This window comes from Mobula hypostoma, chromosome 2 (genome assembly GCF_963921235.1).
Source record: "Mobula hypostoma chromosome 2, sMobHyp1.1, whole genome shotgun sequence".
Lineage (NCBI taxonomy): Eukaryota > Metazoa > Chordata > Chondrichthyes > Myliobatiformes > Myliobatidae > Mobula > Mobula hypostoma.
In genome coordinates, this window is record NC_086098.1 from 115101068 (window position 1) to 115118509 (window position 17442).

A 17442-nucleotide genomic window follows, 5' to 3' on the forward strand; every position below is an offset into this window, starting at 1 on the left:
TCCTGACTCCACAACCACGGGGAAAAGACTGGGCAGATTTATCATACTTTTTAATGCTGTCGGATACTCTGCCTCCATTACCCCTTCAGGCACAGAATTCTGGATCCCCTCTAAATGTCTTATCCCTTAACTTAAAGAAAGGCCATATCATAAACAAAATTCCTTATCTGCCCTATCCATGTTCGCATAATTTTGATCACCTCTAGGAGATCTCTCATCAGCTTCCTCAGCTCCAAGGAAAACAATTCCATTTGATCCAGTCTCTCACCACAACTGAAGAGCTCCAGTCCAGGCAACGTCCTCTCTGCACCCTCCCCAGTGCAATCACATCCTCTCTGCACCTTCCCCAGTGCGATCACGTCCTCTCAGCACCCTCCCCAGTGCGATCACGTCCTCTCAGCACCCTCCCCCGTGCGATCACGTCCTCTCTGCGCCCTCCCCAGTGCGATCACGTCCTCTCTGCGCCCTCCCCAGTGCGATCACGCCCTCTCTGCACTCTCCCCAGTGCGATCACGTCCTCTCTGCGCACCCCCAGTGCGATCACGTCCTCACTGTACACTCCCCAGTGCGATCACGTCCTCTCAGCGCCCTCCCCAGTGCGATCACGTCCTCTCTGCGCCCCCCCAGTGCGATCACGTCCTCTCTGCGCCCTCCCCAGTGCGATCACGTCCTCTCTGCGCCCCCCCCAGTGCGATCACGTCCTCTCTGCGCCCACCCCCCCAGTGCGATCACGTCCTCTCTGCGCCCCCCCAGTGCGATCACGCCCTCTCTGCGCCCTCCCCAGTGCGATCACGCCCTCTCTGCGCCCTCCCCGTACGATCACGCCCTCTCTGCACCCTCCCCAGTGCGATCACGCCCTCTCTGCACCCTCCCCAGTGCGATCAAGTCCTCTCTGCACCCTCCCAAGTGCGATCACGTCCTCTCTGCGCCCTCCCCAGTGCGATCACGTCCTCTCTGCGCCATCCCCAGTGCGATCACGTCCTCTCTGCGCCCTCCCCAGAGCGATCACGTCCTCTCTGCGCCCTCCCCCGTACGATCACGTCCTCTCTGCGCCCTCCCCAGTGCGATCACAACCTCTCTGCGCCCTCCCCCGTACAATCACGCCCTCTCTGCGCCCTCCCCAGTGCCATCACGCCCTCTCTGCACCCTCCCCAGTGCGATCACGCCCTCTCTGCCCCCCCCAGTGCGATCACGCCCTCTCTGCCCCCCCCAGTGCGATCACGTCCTCTCTGCCCCCCCCCAGTGCGATCACGTCCTCTCTGCCCCCCCCCAGTGCGATCACGTCCTCTCTGCACCCTCCCCAGTGCGATCACGTCCTCTCTGCGCCCTCCCCAGTGCGATCACGTCCTCTCTGCGCCCTCCCCAGTGCGATCACGCCCTCTCTGCGCCCTCCCCAGTGCGATCACGCCCTCTCTGCCCCCCCCAGTGCGATCACGCCCTCTCTGCCCCCCCCCAGTGCGATCACGTCCTCTCTGCGCACCCCCAGTGCGATCACGTCCTCACTGTACACTCCCCAGTGCGATCACGTCCTCTCAGCTCCCTCCCCAGTGCGATCACGTCCTCTCTGCGCCCCCCCAGTGCGATCACGTCCTCTCTGCGCCCTCCCCAGTGCGATCACGTCCTCTCTGCGCCCTCCCCAGTGCGATCACGCCCTCTCTGCGCCCTCCCCAGTGCCATCACGCCCTCTCTGCACCCTCCCCAGTGCGATCACGCCCTCTCTGCCCCCCCAGTGCGATCACGCCCTCTCTGCCCCCCCCAGTGCGATCACGTCCTCTCTGCCCCCCCCAGTGCGATCACGTCCTCTCTGCCCCCCCCCAGTGCGATCACGCCCTCTCTGCACCCTCCCCAGTGCGATCACGTCCTCTCTGCGCCCTCCCCAGTGCGATCACGTCCTCTCTGCGCCCTCCCCAGTGCGATCACGTCCTCTCTGCACCCTCCCCAGTGCGATCACGTCCTCTCTGCACACTCCCCAGTGCGATCACGCCCTCTCTGCGCCCTCCCCAGTGCGATCACGTCCTCTCTGCGCCCTCCCCAGTGCGATCACGCCCTCTCTGCGCCCTACCCAGTGCGATCACGCCCTCTCTGCGCCCTCCCCAGTGCGATCACGTCCTCTCTGCGCCCTCCCCAGTGCGATCACGTCCTCTCTGCGCCCTCCCCAGTGCGATCACGCCCTCTCTGCGCCCTCCCCAGTGCGATCACGCCCTCTCTGCGCCCTCCCCAGTGCGATCACGCCCTCTCTGCGCCCTACCCAGTGCGATCACGTCCTCTCTGCGCCCTCCCCAGTGCGATCACGTCCTCTCTGCGCCCTCCCCAGTTCGATCACGTCCTCTCTGCGCCCTCCCCAGTGCGATCACATCCTCTCTGCGCCCCCCCGTACGATCACGCCCTCTCTGCACCCTCCCCAGTGCCATCACGCCCTCTCTGCACCCTCCCCAGTGCGATCACGCCCTCTCTGCGCACCCCCAGTGCGATCACGTCCTCCCCCCCCCAGTGCGATCACGTCCTCTCTCCCCCCCCCAGTGCGATCACGCCCTCTCTGCACCCTCCCCAGTGCGATCACGCCCTCTCTGCACCCTCCCCAGTGCGATCACGTCCTCTCTGCGCCCTCCCCAGTGCGATCACGTCCTCTGTGCGCCCTCCCCCGTACGATCACGCCCTCTCTGCGCCCTCCCCAGTGCGATCACGCCCTCTCTGCGCCCTACCCAGTGCGATCACGTCCTCTCTGCGCCCTCCCCAGTGCGATCACGTCCTCTCTGCGCCCTCCCCCGTACGATCACGTCCTCTCTGCGCCCTCCCCAGTGCGATCACATCCTCTCTGCGCCCTCCCCCGTACGATCACACCCTCTCTGCACCCTCCCCAGTGCCATCACGCCCTCTCTGCGCACCCCCAGTGCGATCACGTCCTCTCTCCCCCCACCAGTGCGATCACGTCCTCTCTGCCCCCCCCAGTGCGATCACGTCCTCTCTGCACCCTCCCCAGTGCGATCACGCCCTCTCTGCACCCTCCCCAGTGCGATCACGTCCTCTCTGCGCCCTCCCCAGTGCGATCACGTCCTCTCGGCACCCTCCCCAGTGCGATCACGTCTTCTCTGCGCCCTCCCCAGTGCGATCACGTCCTCTCCCCCCCCCAGTGCGATCACGTCCTCTCTGCCCCCCCCAGTGCGATCACGCCCTCTCTGCACCCTCCCCAGTGCGATCACGCCCTCTCTGCACCCTCCCCAGTGCGATCACGTCCTCTCTGCGCCCTCCCCAGTGCGATCACGTCCTCTGTGCGCCCTCCCCCGTACGATCACGCCCTCTCTGCGCCCTCCCCAGTGCGATCACGCCCTCTCTGCGCCCTACCCAGTGCGATCACGTCCTCTCTGCGCCCTCCCCAGTGCGATCACGTCCTCTCTGCGCCCTCCCCCGTACGATCGCGTCCTCTCTGCGCCCTCCCCAGTGCGATCACGTCCTCTCTGCGCCCTCCCCCGTACGATCACACCCTCTCTGCACCCTCCCCAGTGCCATCACGCCCTCTCTGCGCACCCCCAGTGCGATCACGTCCTCTCTCCCCCCACCAGTGCGATCACGTCCTCTCTGCCCCCCCCCCAGTGCGATCACGTCCTCTCTGCACCCTCCCCAGTGCGATCACGCCCTCTCTGCACCCTCCCCAGTGCGATCACGTCCTCTCTGCGCCCTCCCCAGTGCGATCACGTCCTCTCGGCGCCCTCCCCAGTGCGATCACGTCCTCTCTGCGCCCTCCCCCGTACGATCACGCCCTCTCTGCGCCCTCCCCAGTGCGATCACGCCCTCTCTGCGCACCCCCAGTGCGATCCCGTCCTCTCTCCCCCCCCCAGTGCGATCCCGTCCTCTCTGCACCCCCCAGTGCGATCACGTCCTCTCTGCACCCTCCCCAGTGCGATCACGCCCTCTCTGCACCCTCCCCAGTGCGATCACGTCCTCTCTGCGCCCTCCCCAGTGCGATCACGTCCTCTCTGCGCCCTCCCCAGTGCGATCACGTCCTCTCTGCACCCTCCCCAGTGCGATCACGCCCTCTCTGCGCCCTCCCCAGTGCGATCACGCCCTCTCTGCGCCCTCCCCAGTGCGATCACGTCCTCTGTGCGCCCTCCCCCGTGCGATCACGCCCTCTCTGCGCCCTCCCCAGTGCGATCACGCCCTCTGTGCGCCCTCCCCAGTGCGATCACGCCCTCTCTGCGCCCTCCCCAGTGCGATCACGCCCTCTCTGCGCCCTCCCCAGTGCGATCACGTCCTCTCTGCGCCCTCCCCAGTGCGATCACGTCCTCTCTGCGCCCACCCCAGTGCGATCACGTCCTCTCTGCGCCCTCCCCAGTGCGATCACGCCCTCTCTGCGCCCTCCCCAGTGCGATCACGTCCTCTCTGCGCCCTCCCCAGTGCGATCACGTCCTCTCTGCGCCCTCCCCAGTGCGATCACGTCCTCTCTGCGCCCTCCCCAGTGCGATCACGTCCTCTCTGCGCCATCCCCAGTGCGATCACGTCCTCTCTGCGCCCTCCCCCGTACGATCACGTCCTCTCTGCGCCCTCCCCAGTGAGATCACAACCTCTCTGCGCCCTCCCCCGTACGATCACGCCCTCTCTGCACCCTCCCCAGTGCCATCACGCCCTCTCTGCCCCCTCCCCAGTGCGATCACGCCCTCTCTGCCCCCCCCCAGTGCGATCACGTCCTCTCTGCCCCCCCAGTGCGATCACGTCCTCTCTGCCCCCCCAGTGCGATCACGTCCTCTCTGCACCCTCCCCAGTGCGATCACGCCCTCTCTGCACCCTCCCCAGTGCGATCACGTCCTCTCTGCGCCCTCCCCAGTGCGATCACGTCCTCTCTGCGCCCTCCCCAGTGCGATCACGTCCTCTCTGCACACTCCCCAGTGCGATCACGTCCTCTCTGCGCCCTCCCCAGTGCGATCACGCCCTCTCTGCGCCCTCCCCAGTGCGATCACGTCCTCTCTGCGCCCTCCCCAGTGCGATCACGCCCTCTCTGTGCCCTACCCAGTGCGATCACGCCCTCTCTGCGCCCACCCCAGTGCGATCACGTCCTCTGTGCGCCCTCCCCAGTGCGATCACGCCCTCTCTGCGCCCTCCCCAGTGCGATCACGCCATCTCTGCGCCCTCCCCAGTGCGATCACGTCCTCTCTGCGCCCTCCCCAGTGCGATCACGTCCTCTCTGCGCCCACCCCAGTGCGATCACGTCCTCTCTGCGCCCTCCCCAGTGCGATCACGTCCTCTCTGCGCCCTCCCAAGTGCGATCACGTCCTCTCTGCGCCCTCCCCAGTGCGATCACGTCCTCTCTGCGCCATCCCCAGTGCGATCACGTCCTCTCTGCGCCCTCCCCAGTGCGATCACGTCCTCTCTGCGCCCTCCCCCGTACGATCACGTCCTCTCTGCGCCCTCCCCAGTGAGATCACAACCTCTCTGCGCCCTCCCCCGTACGATCACGCCCTCTCTGCACCCTCCCCAGTGCCATCACGCCCTCTCTGCACCCTCCCCAGTGCGATCACGCCCTCTCTGCCCCCCCCAGTGCGATCACGTCCTCTCTGCCCCCCCAGTGCGATCACGTCCTCTCTGCCCCCCCCAGTGCGATCACGTCCTCTCTGCACCCTCCCCAGTGCGATCACGCCCTCTCTGCACCCTCCCCAGTGCGATCACGTCCTCTCTGCGCCCTCCCCAGTGCGATCACGTCCTCTCTGCACCCTCCCCAGTGCGATCACGTCCTCTCTGCACACTCCCCAGTGCGATCACGCCCTCTCTGCGCCCTCCCCAGTGCGATCACGTCCTCTCTGCGCCCTCCCCAGTGCGATCACGCCCTCTCTGCGCCCTCCCCAGTGCGATCACGCCCTCTCTGTGCCCTCCCCAGTGCGATCACGTCCTCTGTGCGCCCTCCCCGTACGATCACGCCCTCTCTGCGCCCTCCCCAGTGCGATCACGTCCTCTCTGCGCCCTCCCCAGTGCGATCACGCCCTCTCTGCGCCCTCCCCAGTGCGATCACGCCCTCTCTGCGCCCTCCCCAGTGCGATCACGCCCTCTCTGCGCCCTCCCCAGTGCGATCACGCCCTCTCTGCGCCCTACCCAGTGCGATCACGTCCTCTCTGCGCCCTCCCCAGTGCGATCACATCCTCTCTGCGCCCCCCCCCGTACGATCACGCCCTCTCTGCACCCTCCCCAGTGCCATCACGCCCTCTCTGCACCCTCCCCAGTGCGATCACGCCCTCTCTGCGCACCCCCAGTGCGATCACGTCCTCTCCCCTCCCCAGTGCGATCACGTCCTCTCTGCCCCCCCCCCAGTGCGATCACGCCCTCTCTGCACCCTCCCCAGTGCGATCACGCCCTCTCTGCACCCTCCCCAGTGCGATCACGTCCTCTCTGCGCCCTCCCCAGTGCGATCACGTCCTCTGTGCGCCCTCCCCCGTACGATCACGCCCTCTCTGCGCCCTCCCCAGTGCGATCACGCCCTCTCTGCGCCCTACCCAGTGCGATCACGTCCTCTCTGCGCCCTCCCCAGTGCGATCACGTCCTCTCTGCGCCCTCCCCCGTACGATCACGTCCTCTCTGCGCCCTCCCCAGTGCGATCACATCCTCTCTGCGCCCTCCCCCGTACGATCACACCCTCTCTGCACCCTCCCCAGTGCCATCACGCCCTCTCTGCACCCTCCCCAGTGCGATCACGCCCTCTCTGCGCACCTCCAGTGCGATCACGTCCTCTCTCCCCCCCCCAGTGCGATCACGTCCTCTCTGCCCCCCCCCAGTGCGATCACGTCCTCTCTGCGCCCTCCCCAGTGCGATCACGCCCTCTCTGCACCCTCCCCAGTGCGATCACGTCCTCTCTGCGCCCTCCCCAGTGCGATCACGTCCTCTCGGCACCCTCCCCAGTGCGATCACGTCCTCTCTGCGCCCTCCCCAGTGCGATCACGTCCTCTCTGCGTCCTCCCCAGTGCGATCACGCCCTCTCTGCGCCCTACCCAGTGCGATCACGTCCTCTCTGCGCCCTCCCCAGTGCGATCACGCCCTCTCTGCGCCCTCCCCAGTGCGATCACGCCCTCTCTGCGCCCTCCCCAGTGCGATCACGCCCTCTCTGCGCCCTACCCAGTGCGATCACGTCCTCTCTGCGCCCTCCCCAGTGCGATCACGTCCTCTCTGCGCCCTCCCCCGTACGATCACGCCCTCTCTGCGCCCTCCCCAGTGCGATCACATCCTCTCTGCGCCCTCCCCCGTACGATCACGCCCTCTCTGCGCCCTCCCCAGTGCCATCACGCCCTCTCTGCGCCCTCCCCAGTGCGATCACATCCTCTCTGCGCCCTCCCCCGTACGATCACGCCCTCTCTGCGCCCTCCCCAGTGCCATCACGCCCTCTCTGCACCCTCCCCAGTGCGATCACGCCCTCTCTGCGCACCCCCAGTGCGATCACGTCCTCTCTCCCCCCCCAGTGCGATCACGTCCTCTCTGCACCCCCCAGTGCGATCACGTCCTCTCTGCACCCTCCCCAGTGCGATCACGCCCTCTCTGCACCCTCCCCAGTGCGATCACGTCCTCTCTGCGCCCTCCCCAGTGCGATCACGTCCTCTCTGCACCCTCCCCAGTGCGATCACGTCCTCTCTGCACCCTCCCCAGTGCGATCACGCCCTCTCTGCGCCCTCCCCAGTGCGATCACGTCCTCTCTGCGCCCTCCCCAGTGCGATCACGCCCTCCCCAGTGCGATCACGCCCTCTCTGCGCCCTCCCCAGAGCGATCACGTCCTCTGTGCGCCCTCCCCCGTACGATCACGCCCTCTCTGCGCCCTCCCCAGTGCGATCACGTCCTCTGTGCGCCCTCCCCAGTGCGATCACGCCCTCTCTGCGCCCTCCCCAGTGCGATCACGCCATCTCTGCGCCCTCCCCAGTGCGATCACGTCCTCTCTGCGCCCTCCCCAGTGCGATCACGTCCTCTCTGCGCCCACCCCAGTGCGATCACGCCCTCTCTGCGCCCTCCCCAGTGCGATCACGTCCTCTCTGCGCCCTCCCCAGTGCGATCACGCCCTCTCTGCGCCCTACCCAGTGCGATCACGCCCTCTCTGCGCCCTCCCCAGAGCGATCACGTCCTCTGTGCGCCCTCCCCCGTACGATCACGCCCTCTCTGCGCCCTCCCCAGTGCGATCACGTCCTCTGTGCGCCCTCCCCAGTGCGATCACGCCCTCTCTGCGCCCTCCCCAGTGCGATCACGCCATCTCTGCGCCCTCCCCAGTGCGATCACGTCCTCTCTGCGCCCTCCCCAGTGCGATCACGTCCTCTCTGCGCCCACCCCAGTGCGATCACGTCCTCTCTGCGCCCTCCCCAGTGCGTTCACGTCCTCTCTGCGCCCTCCCCAGTGCGATCACGTCCTCTCTGCGCCCTCCCCAGTGCGATCACGTCCTCTCTGCACCCTCCCCAGTGCGATCACGTCCTCTCTGCACCCTCCCCAGTGCGATCACGCCCTCTCTGCACCCTACCCAGTGCGATCACGTCCTCTCTGCGCCCTCCCCAGTGCGATCACGTCCTCTCTGCACCCTCCCCAGTCCGATCACGCCCTCTCTGCACCCTCCCCAGTGCGATCACGCCCTCTCTGCACCCTCCCCAGTGCGATCACGTCCTCTCTGCGCCCTCCCCAGTGCGATCACGCCCTCTCTGCGCCCTACCCAGTGCGATCACGTCCTCTCTGCGCCCTCCCCAGTGCGATCACGTCCTCTCTGCGCCCTCCCCAGTGCGATCACGTCCTCTCTGCGCCCTCCCCGTACGATCACGCCCTCTCTGCACCCTCCCCAGTGCGATCACGTCCTCTCTGCGCCCTCCCCAGTGCGATCACGCCCTCTCTGCGCCCTACCCAGTGCGATCACGTCCTCTCTGCGCCCACCCCAGTGCGATCACGTCCTCTCTGCGCCCTCCCCAGTGCGATCACGTCCTCTCTGCGCCCTCCCCAGTGCGATCACGTCCTCTCTGCGCCCTCCCCAGTGCGATCACGTCCTCTCTGCGCCCTCCCCAGTGCGATCACGTCCTCTCTGCGCCCTCCCCGTACGATCACGCCCTCTCTGCACCCTCCCCAGTGCGATCACGCCCTCTCTGCACCTTCCCCAGTGCGATCACGCCCTCTCTGCACCCTCCCAAGTGCGATCACGTCCTCTCTGCGCCCTCCCCAGTGCGATAACATCCTCTCTGCGCCACCCCCAGTGCGATCACGTCCTCTCTGCGCCCTCCCCAGTGCGATCACGTCCTCTCTGCGCCCTCCCCAGTGCGATCACGTCCTCTCTGCACCATCTCCAGTGCGATCACGTCCTCTCTGCGCCCACCCCAGTGCGATCACGTCCTCTCTGCGCCCACCCCAGTGCGATCACGTCCTCTCTGCACCCTCCCCAGTGCGATCACGTCCTCTCTGCACCATCTCCAGTGCGATCACGTCCTCTCTGCGCCCTCCCCAGTGCGATCACGTCCTCTCTGCACCATCTCCAGTGCGATCACGTCCTCTCTGCACCCTCCCCAGTGCAATCACATCCTTCCGGAAATATCCTCTCTACACCCTCTCCAGTGCGATCACATCCTCTCTACACCCTTCCCCGTGCAATCACATCCTTCCCATAGGGTGGTGATCACAACCACACACAATTCTTCGTGCAGCCTAACCTGCACTTTCAAAGTTGGGACATTATGTTCCCCGTTATATTCAGTGAGTGGCAGAGATGGTGCAGGCAAGGATGCCACATAGCCTCTTCACTACTCTATCTACCTTTGCTGCCACTTTCAGGGAACCTCTTGCTCTGAGGGTGCTTTGTTCATCAACACTACCCAGGGCCTACGATTTACTCCAAATCTCCCACCCTTATTTGACTTTACAAAATACATAACTTTGCTCTTGTCTGGAATAAACTCCACCTGCCATCGCCCTACTCTCCAGCTGATCAATATCATACTCTACAGTAAATGAAGGATCGATGTACAGAGAGATCCTGGGGAAGCCCTCGCCGCCTTGAAAATGGTGACCCCAGTAAATAGGGTGGTAAAGAAGATACAGTATACGTAGCTTCATCCGTTAGAGCACTGAGTATAACGTTGGGAAGAGTGTATACAACTTTGATGAGACCACATTTGGAGTATTGTGTGTAGTTCTGGTTCTCCATTACAAGAGGATGAGGAGGTTGAGATGATGGTGGGAGGGGGATTTACTCTCTGAGTAATGATCTACTTCCCAATCAATATTATAACAGCCTCTCCTCTTTTACCTCCCCCTCCACCACACCCAAAACATGTAAACCCTAGATCATCAAACTTCTTTCACCCTTGTCTCTGTGACTGCATTACCATCGCCCCGGTGTATAACAATATCCTGTCTGTCTCCCTCTTTCTGCCTGGAGCAGTGACTACCGGTACAACTTGCAACCACTCGATCCCCAACTCTGCAAAACTCAGCGGGGCCAGACCAGAACACGAGGGTAGTCTCCCAGGTCATCCCATCCCTCTCCCTCGTCTCACCCCCGCCCGCCCCGTCTCTCCCCGCTCACTCACGGCTGGGTGGTCCTTGCCCAGGGTTTTCTCCCGAATGTTCAGAGCATCATTGAGGAGGTGTGCAGCTTCCTTGTACTTGTTCTGGTCCCTGTGTGGAGAGAGGAGGGAGAGAGGAGGGAGTGTGGCTGAGAATTGCCGGTGATGGGGCAAAACTGAGAGTTAGGGGTCTGGGGAAGAGAGTGAGACTCAGAGAGAGGGGTGGGGGTGTTGGGGGGACATGGAGGGAGGGAATAAGAGTGAAAGAGCTAGACTGATACTCAAGTGAGAGTAGGTTTGTGAGAGAATGAGACGGAGAGGGAGAAATGAGGAAAAGGAGAGGTGGGAGAGAGAGATGGCAATAAAGATTCGGGGGGTAGAAAGACAGGTGAGAGTGAGGGGAAAGAGATGGGCGAGATGGCAGAGAGGAAAGAGGGAGAGAGCTGGGGAAGGTGCAAAGGTTTTGGGGTTTGAGACGGTATGGGGTTGGGGTTGGTGGAGGTATGGGAGGGGGTGTGTAGGGTTGCTCACCTGTACACCAGGGCCAGGATGTTGAGCATGGTGGCCACATCGGGGTGGTCGTGGCCGGAGGTTTTCTCCAGGTCCTCCAGCGCCTGTTTACACAGTGGTACGGCCACCTCATAGCGGCCCTGCGAGGCGTACTGGATCACCAGGTTATGCAGAGTCCGCAGGCGGGCTGGGATCTCGTAACCGCACTGCTGCGCCGCGGCCACAGCGCTGCTGCTGTGGGCATGCGAGGCTGCTGCGGGGAGCGAGGGAGGTGAGTAAAAGGATCCCAGACCCCCGGTGCCCACCCCATCCACAACCAACTGTCCATTCCTTCACTGTGTCTGCCTGATCTTCCAACCCCACTCACACCCCCTCAATGAATCCCCTCCAATCTCACTCCCTTCCCCCACACTCACACCCCAACCCCAACCCATCTACACTCACGTCACACCCCTCACTTACGTCACACCCCTCACTCAAGTCACACCCCCCACTCACATCACACCCCTCTCATGTCACACCCTCACTCACGCCACACCCCTCACTTATGTTACACCCCTCACTCACGTCACACCCCTCACTCACGCCACACCCCTCACTCAAGTCACACCCCCCACTCACATCACACCCCGCACTCACATCACACCCCTCACTCACGTCACACCCCTCACTCACGTCACACCCCCCACTCACATCACACCCCTCACTCACGTCACACCCCTCACTCACGCCACACCCCTCACTCACGTCACACCCCCCACTCACCTCACACCCCTCACTCAAGTCACACCCCCCACTCACATCACACCCCTCTCATGTCACACCCTCACTCACATCACACCCCTCATTCACGTCACACCCCTCACTCATGTCACACCCCCCACTCACATCACACCCCTTTCATGTCACACCCCTCACTCACATCACACCCCCTCACGTCACACCCTCACTCACATCACACCCCTCACTCATGCCACACCCCTCACTCATGTCACACCCCTCTCAAGTCACACCCCTCTCACGTCACACCCCTCTGTCACACCCTCACTCACATCACACCCCTCACTCACGTCACACCCCTCACACTCAAGTCACACCCTCACTCACATCACACCCCCACAATCACGTCACACCCCTCACTCACGTCACACCCCTCACTTATGTTACACCCCTCACTCACGTCACACCCCTCACTCACGCCACACCCCTCACTCAAGTCACACCCCCCACTCAAGTCACACCCCCCACTCACATCACACCCCTCTCATGTCACACCCTCACTCACATCACACCCCTCATTCACGTCACACCCCTCACTCATGTCACACCCCCCACTCACATCACACCCCTTTCATGTCACACCCCTCACTCACATCACACCCCCTCACGTCACACCCTCACTCACATCACACCCCTCACTCATGCCACACCCCTCACTCACGTCACACCCCTCACTCATGTCACACCCCTCTCAAGTCACACCCCTCTCACGTCACACCCCTCTGTCACACCCTCACTCACGTCATACTCCCTCACTCACGTCACACCCCACATCACACCCCTCAGACTCACGTCACACCCCTCACTCATGTCACACCCCTCACTCACGTCACACCCCGTACACTCACACCCCAACCCACTTACACTTATGTTACACCCCTCACACTCAATCACTGCCTCCCTTCATCTGCTCCCTTCCCCACTTCTCCCCTCACACTCACTGCACTACCCTCCCGTCACACCAACTCACTAATCCTTTCCAAACACACTCCCCTCCCTCTCACTGCCCTCTAACCCTCCCCTCTCCCCGTTCACCTCCAGGGCCATGCTCCTCCTCCTCGGGAAATAGGTCATCCAGCGAATCTCTTGAGGTCTCACCCTCCTTCTCATCCTGAGGAAGAGGAAAACACAGACACACATAAGTTGGGACACAACAAGCAAGGGCAGAGAGGTGGGGCGGTGCAGAGAGGGTGGAGTAGAGGGGAGACATATGAGGGATGGGACTGACGGAGTGGGTGGGATGGAGGGGAGATGTATGAGGGTAGAGGGTGTGATGGAGTGGAGATGTATGAGGGTAGAGGGTGGGATGGAGGGGAGATGTATGAGGGATGGACAGTGTGGCTGGAGAAGGAGGGAATTGCCAAAGAGACAATCACCCTCTATCACACAAGGGCAGGTGCATAGTCACCTATCGCACCCCAACACTGACAGGGTGTGGGAGAGACACAGGCAGACACAGAGCTTGGGAGTGGGTCAGGCCCAGACAAAGGATGGGCTAGTTCTGGGCAGGACAGACCGGTGAGGGAGGGAGGGGAGGGGAGGGGAACCAGACCGAGGGAGAGGGGAGAGGATTCAGGTCAATGGGGGGGAGGGGGGGAGGGGAGGAGGTCCAGACCGAGGGGGATGTGTCGTCATCATATTTCTTCAGCTGGTTCATGAACTCGAGGTGCTTCTTCTCCTCGTCGAGCTGGGCCACGGCCTGCTCACTGCGCTGCAGCTTCTGCTGTGTCCCCGCCAGCTCGTCCCGCAGCCACTGGTTCTCCTGGCACAGGCGGCGCACCTGCGCCCGCAACTTCTGCTTCTCCGACTCCACCGCGTTCAGGTGGTTTGACAGGGCCATCATCACCTGAGGGAGGGGAGAGGAGAGGGCAGTCCTCGTCACCATCCTCAGTTCCTCCCCCACACACACACACCCTCTAGTCACCATCCACTCACCCCACAACCCCACTCACACTCACCCCCATACACCCGTACTCATGCTCAGCCCCCACCCATACCTTCCACTCACCACCCAAATCCCACTAACCCCCCAGTCCACACTCCCACTCACACACCCTCTGGTCACCATCCACTCACCCCACAGCCCCATACTTACCCCCATACACGCATACACCCCATCCACACTCTCACCCCCCACCCACACTCACACTCACCCCACATCCGCACTCACCCTCACCCCCACTCTTCCCCACCCACACTCCCCCCATCCCCACTCACCCCCATACACCCGTACTTATGCTCAGCCCCCACCCATACCTTCCACTCACCACCCAAATCCCCACTAACCCCCCAATCCACACCCCCACTCACCCCCCACACACACACCCTCTGGTCACCATCCACTCACCCCACAGCCCCATACTTACCCCAATACACGCATACACCCCATCCACACTCTCACCCCCCACCCACACTCCCCTCATCCTCACTCACCCCCACCCCCACTCTTCCCCACCCACACTCCCCCCATCCCCACTCACCCCCATACACCCGTACTTATGCTCAGCCCCCACCCATACCTTCCACTCACCACCCAAATCCTCACTAACCCCCCAATCCGCACCCCCACTCACCACCCACCCACACCCACACTCACCCTTCCAGTTACTGTCCACTCACTACCCTCTCCCATCCTGTCCGCCCTCCTCCACACAGCCTCTCTGACAACTCGACCCCTTTCCCACATTCCCCTACACCCTCCTGACCTGCCCCAGTCGTCGCCTCTCCTCTGAGTCCCCCTCCTCCAACCACACCACTCTCCTCCTTCCCAGCATCTGCTCCCTCACCCCAGCCTCCCCTTCCTCACTGCACTCGCTGCTTCACACCCCAGCTGCCAGCCCTCCTGCTCCCCACTCCATAAAGTCCCCACCCATCCAGTCTCTCCCCTCCCTCATTGCTCCTCCTCCCTATCCTCTCACTCACTATTCCTACGCTCCTTCCACCTCACCCCTCCCACTGCTCCCACACCCTCCCTGCTCCCCACTCCTACTCCCCATCCATCCCCTCCCCACTCCCCCATTCCCTACCTCACCTGCTCCTCTCTCCTTCACTCCCCGTTTCCCCCACCGTCCTCCCCTTCATCCCCGACCCCCGCTGACGTACCTGCGCCTCGCCCAGGCCGAGCTCAATCATCTCCACTGACTTGCGGATCAGACTGGACTTCTCATGCACCAGGTTGGCCTCCTCATCCTTCTTCAGGCACTTGATGGTCTCCATGAGGCTGTGCAGGATGGAGTTGTGCTCATTCTTCAACGCCTCCAGCCCCTGCATCACCAGCTTAGTGTTGGAGATGATGTCCTCCTGGCTGAGCTTCTCCAGCTTCTCGTCCCTGGGGTAAACCATCGTGGACATGTTCCGGGAGCCTGTCCCCAGGGAGACACAGAGACGTTAGTGCTACCACCCTATGCTCCAGTAAGCCAGCTTCCCTCTTGGCCTTTGGTGCTTCCCACCTGTGTCCTCTGCTCTCTCGCCCAGTGATGGAGGAACTCAGCGGGTTGGGCAGCATGTGTGGAGGGTATCAAGGACAGTTAAGTTTTCAAGTTGAGACCCTTCAGCTGGACTGAAAGTTTGAGGGGAGATAGCTGGTATAAGGAGGTGAAGGGAAGGGTGGATGAGGATCTGGAAAGCGATCAAGAGATCCAGGTGCCTGGGAAGAAGAGTGCTAACCCGAAACACCAATCGTTCATTTTCCTCCACTGAGCTCCTCCAGCATCTTGTGTGTTGTGAGTGCCCCACCATTCACCAATGTCCTGCCTGACGGGATACTGCATAGCAATTCACAGGGCTGCAGTAACTGACAGGGTAAGTCATACAGCATGGAATTACTTGCCCTCTCAACTTAAACCTTTGACCTCTGTCTCTTTAGTGCCCAACTCTGGGACAAAAGACTCTGCATATTCACCCTATCGACAGCTATCAAGATGTTTTCCACCATTATAAGATTACCCCTCATTCTCCCCGAGTCCAATGAAGAAGGTCTCAACCTGCTCAATCTCTCTTCACTGGCAATATCCTTATAAATCTGCTTTGCACCCTTTCCAGTTTAACAGCACATTTCCCAGAGCACGGTGATCAAAACTCAATACAGTATTCCAAAACTGGCCTCATCACCGCAAAGTTAGTATTCAAGGACTCAGCAGCTAACCTCGATGAGTATGCCTCAGCTGTCACGGACTTTATCTGGAAATGCACGGTGGACTGTGTGTCTCGCAAGACGATCCGGGTATTCCCTAACCGGAAACCTTGGATGGATTATGAGGTCAGGTCCCTTTTAAAGGCTAGAGCTGCGGCTTTTAGGTCTGGGGATACCAGTCGCTACACGGAATCCAGGCGTGAACTCTGGAAAGCCATTAAGGGCGCCAAGAGGCAATACCGAGCCAAGTAGGAAGCCCAGGCTAACCAAAGGGATGCCAGTAGACTATGGCAGGGTCTAAATGAGATCACTGGGCGCAAAGAAAAGGCTGGGAATATCAATAACTGTGGCGCTTCTCTTACTGACGAACTGAACATATTCTATGCAAGATTCGAACAGAAGAGGAGTGTCCCGCTCCCTCCGGCTGAACCGGACCTGGTGGCATCGAGATTCATCGTCACCGAGGAGGACGTTAGAAGGGCCTTCTAAAAAATCCAATAAATCCAAGGAAGGCGACAGGCCCAGATGGCGTCCCGGGATGGGTTCTCCGGGCCTGTGCAAGCGAGCTAGCTGAAGTGTTTGCTGATATCTTCAACTGCTCCTTGCTTCAGTCTAAGATCTACTCGTGTTTTAAGAAGGCAACGATAATCCCGGTGCCGAAGAAGAGCAAGGTGGCATGCCTGAATGATTATCGACCTGTGGCTCTGACATCAATTGCTATGAAGTGCTTCAAGCGATTGGTTTTGGCACATATCAACCACAGCCTACCGGTCAGCCTTGACGCTTTGGAATTCGCCTACCGGAGCAACAGGTCAACGTCAGATGCTATCTCTCTGGCCCTACATTCCTCCTTAGAACACCTGGAGAATAAAGACGCATACGTAAGGCTCCTTTCCATTGACTACAGCTCTGCCTTTAGTACCATCATTCCAAATAAACTGATTCCTTAGCTCCGGAACCTGGGCCTTAACACTCAGATCTGCAGCTGGATCTTCAACTTCCTCACAGACAGGACCCAGGCTGTAAAAATAGGGGACAAGATCTCCTCTACAATCACTCTGAGCACCGGTGCCCCACAAGGCTGTGTACTCAGCCCCCTGCTGTACTCACTGTACATCCATGATTGTGTAGCCAAGTTTCCATCAAACTCAATATATAAGTTTGCTGATGACACAACAATTGTAGGCCGTATCTCGGGTAATGATGAGTTTGAGTACAGAGGGGAAATTAAGAACCTGGTGGCATAGTGTGAAGACAATAACCTATCCCTCAACGTCAGCAAGACAAAGGAATTGGTTGTTGAATTCAGGAGTAGCGGACCGCACGACCCAATTTACATCGGTGGTGCGCAAGTGGAACAGGTCAAAAGCTTTAAGTTCCTCGGGGTCAATATCACAAATGACCTGACTTGGTCCAACCAAGCAGAGTTCACTGCCAAGAAGGCCCACCAGCGACTTTACTTCCTGAGAAAACTAAAGAAATTTGGCCTGTCCTCTAAAACCCTCACTAATTTTTATACATGCACTGTAG

At 61.4% G+C, this 17442-nt stretch overlaps 1 protein-coding gene across 3 annotated transcripts in view; it reads right to left on the reverse strand.

The window, feature by feature from the left end:
• Positions 1-17442, reverse strand: part of klc1b (kinesin light chain 1b) — a 73916-nt gene that overhangs the window by 40478 nt on the left and 15996 nt on the right. For 2 of the 3 annotated variants that reach the window (XM_063040468.1, XM_063040471.1), the window contains exons 2-6: positions 14883-15142; positions 13396-13626; positions 12816-12891; positions 11022-11253; positions 10515-10602 (exon numbers count right to left, since the gene is read on the reverse strand). In XM_063040468.1, the coding sequence (XP_062896538.1) occupies positions 10515-10602; positions 11022-11253; positions 12816-12891; positions 13396-13626; positions 14883-15131 (876 nt within the window). In that variant the 5' untranslated portion in view covers positions 15132-15142. The remainder of the gene's footprint in view (positions 1-10514; positions 10603-11021; positions 11254-12815; positions 12892-13395; positions 13627-14882; positions 15143-17442) is intronic. The other variant, XM_063040470.1, reaches the window with a different exon arrangement.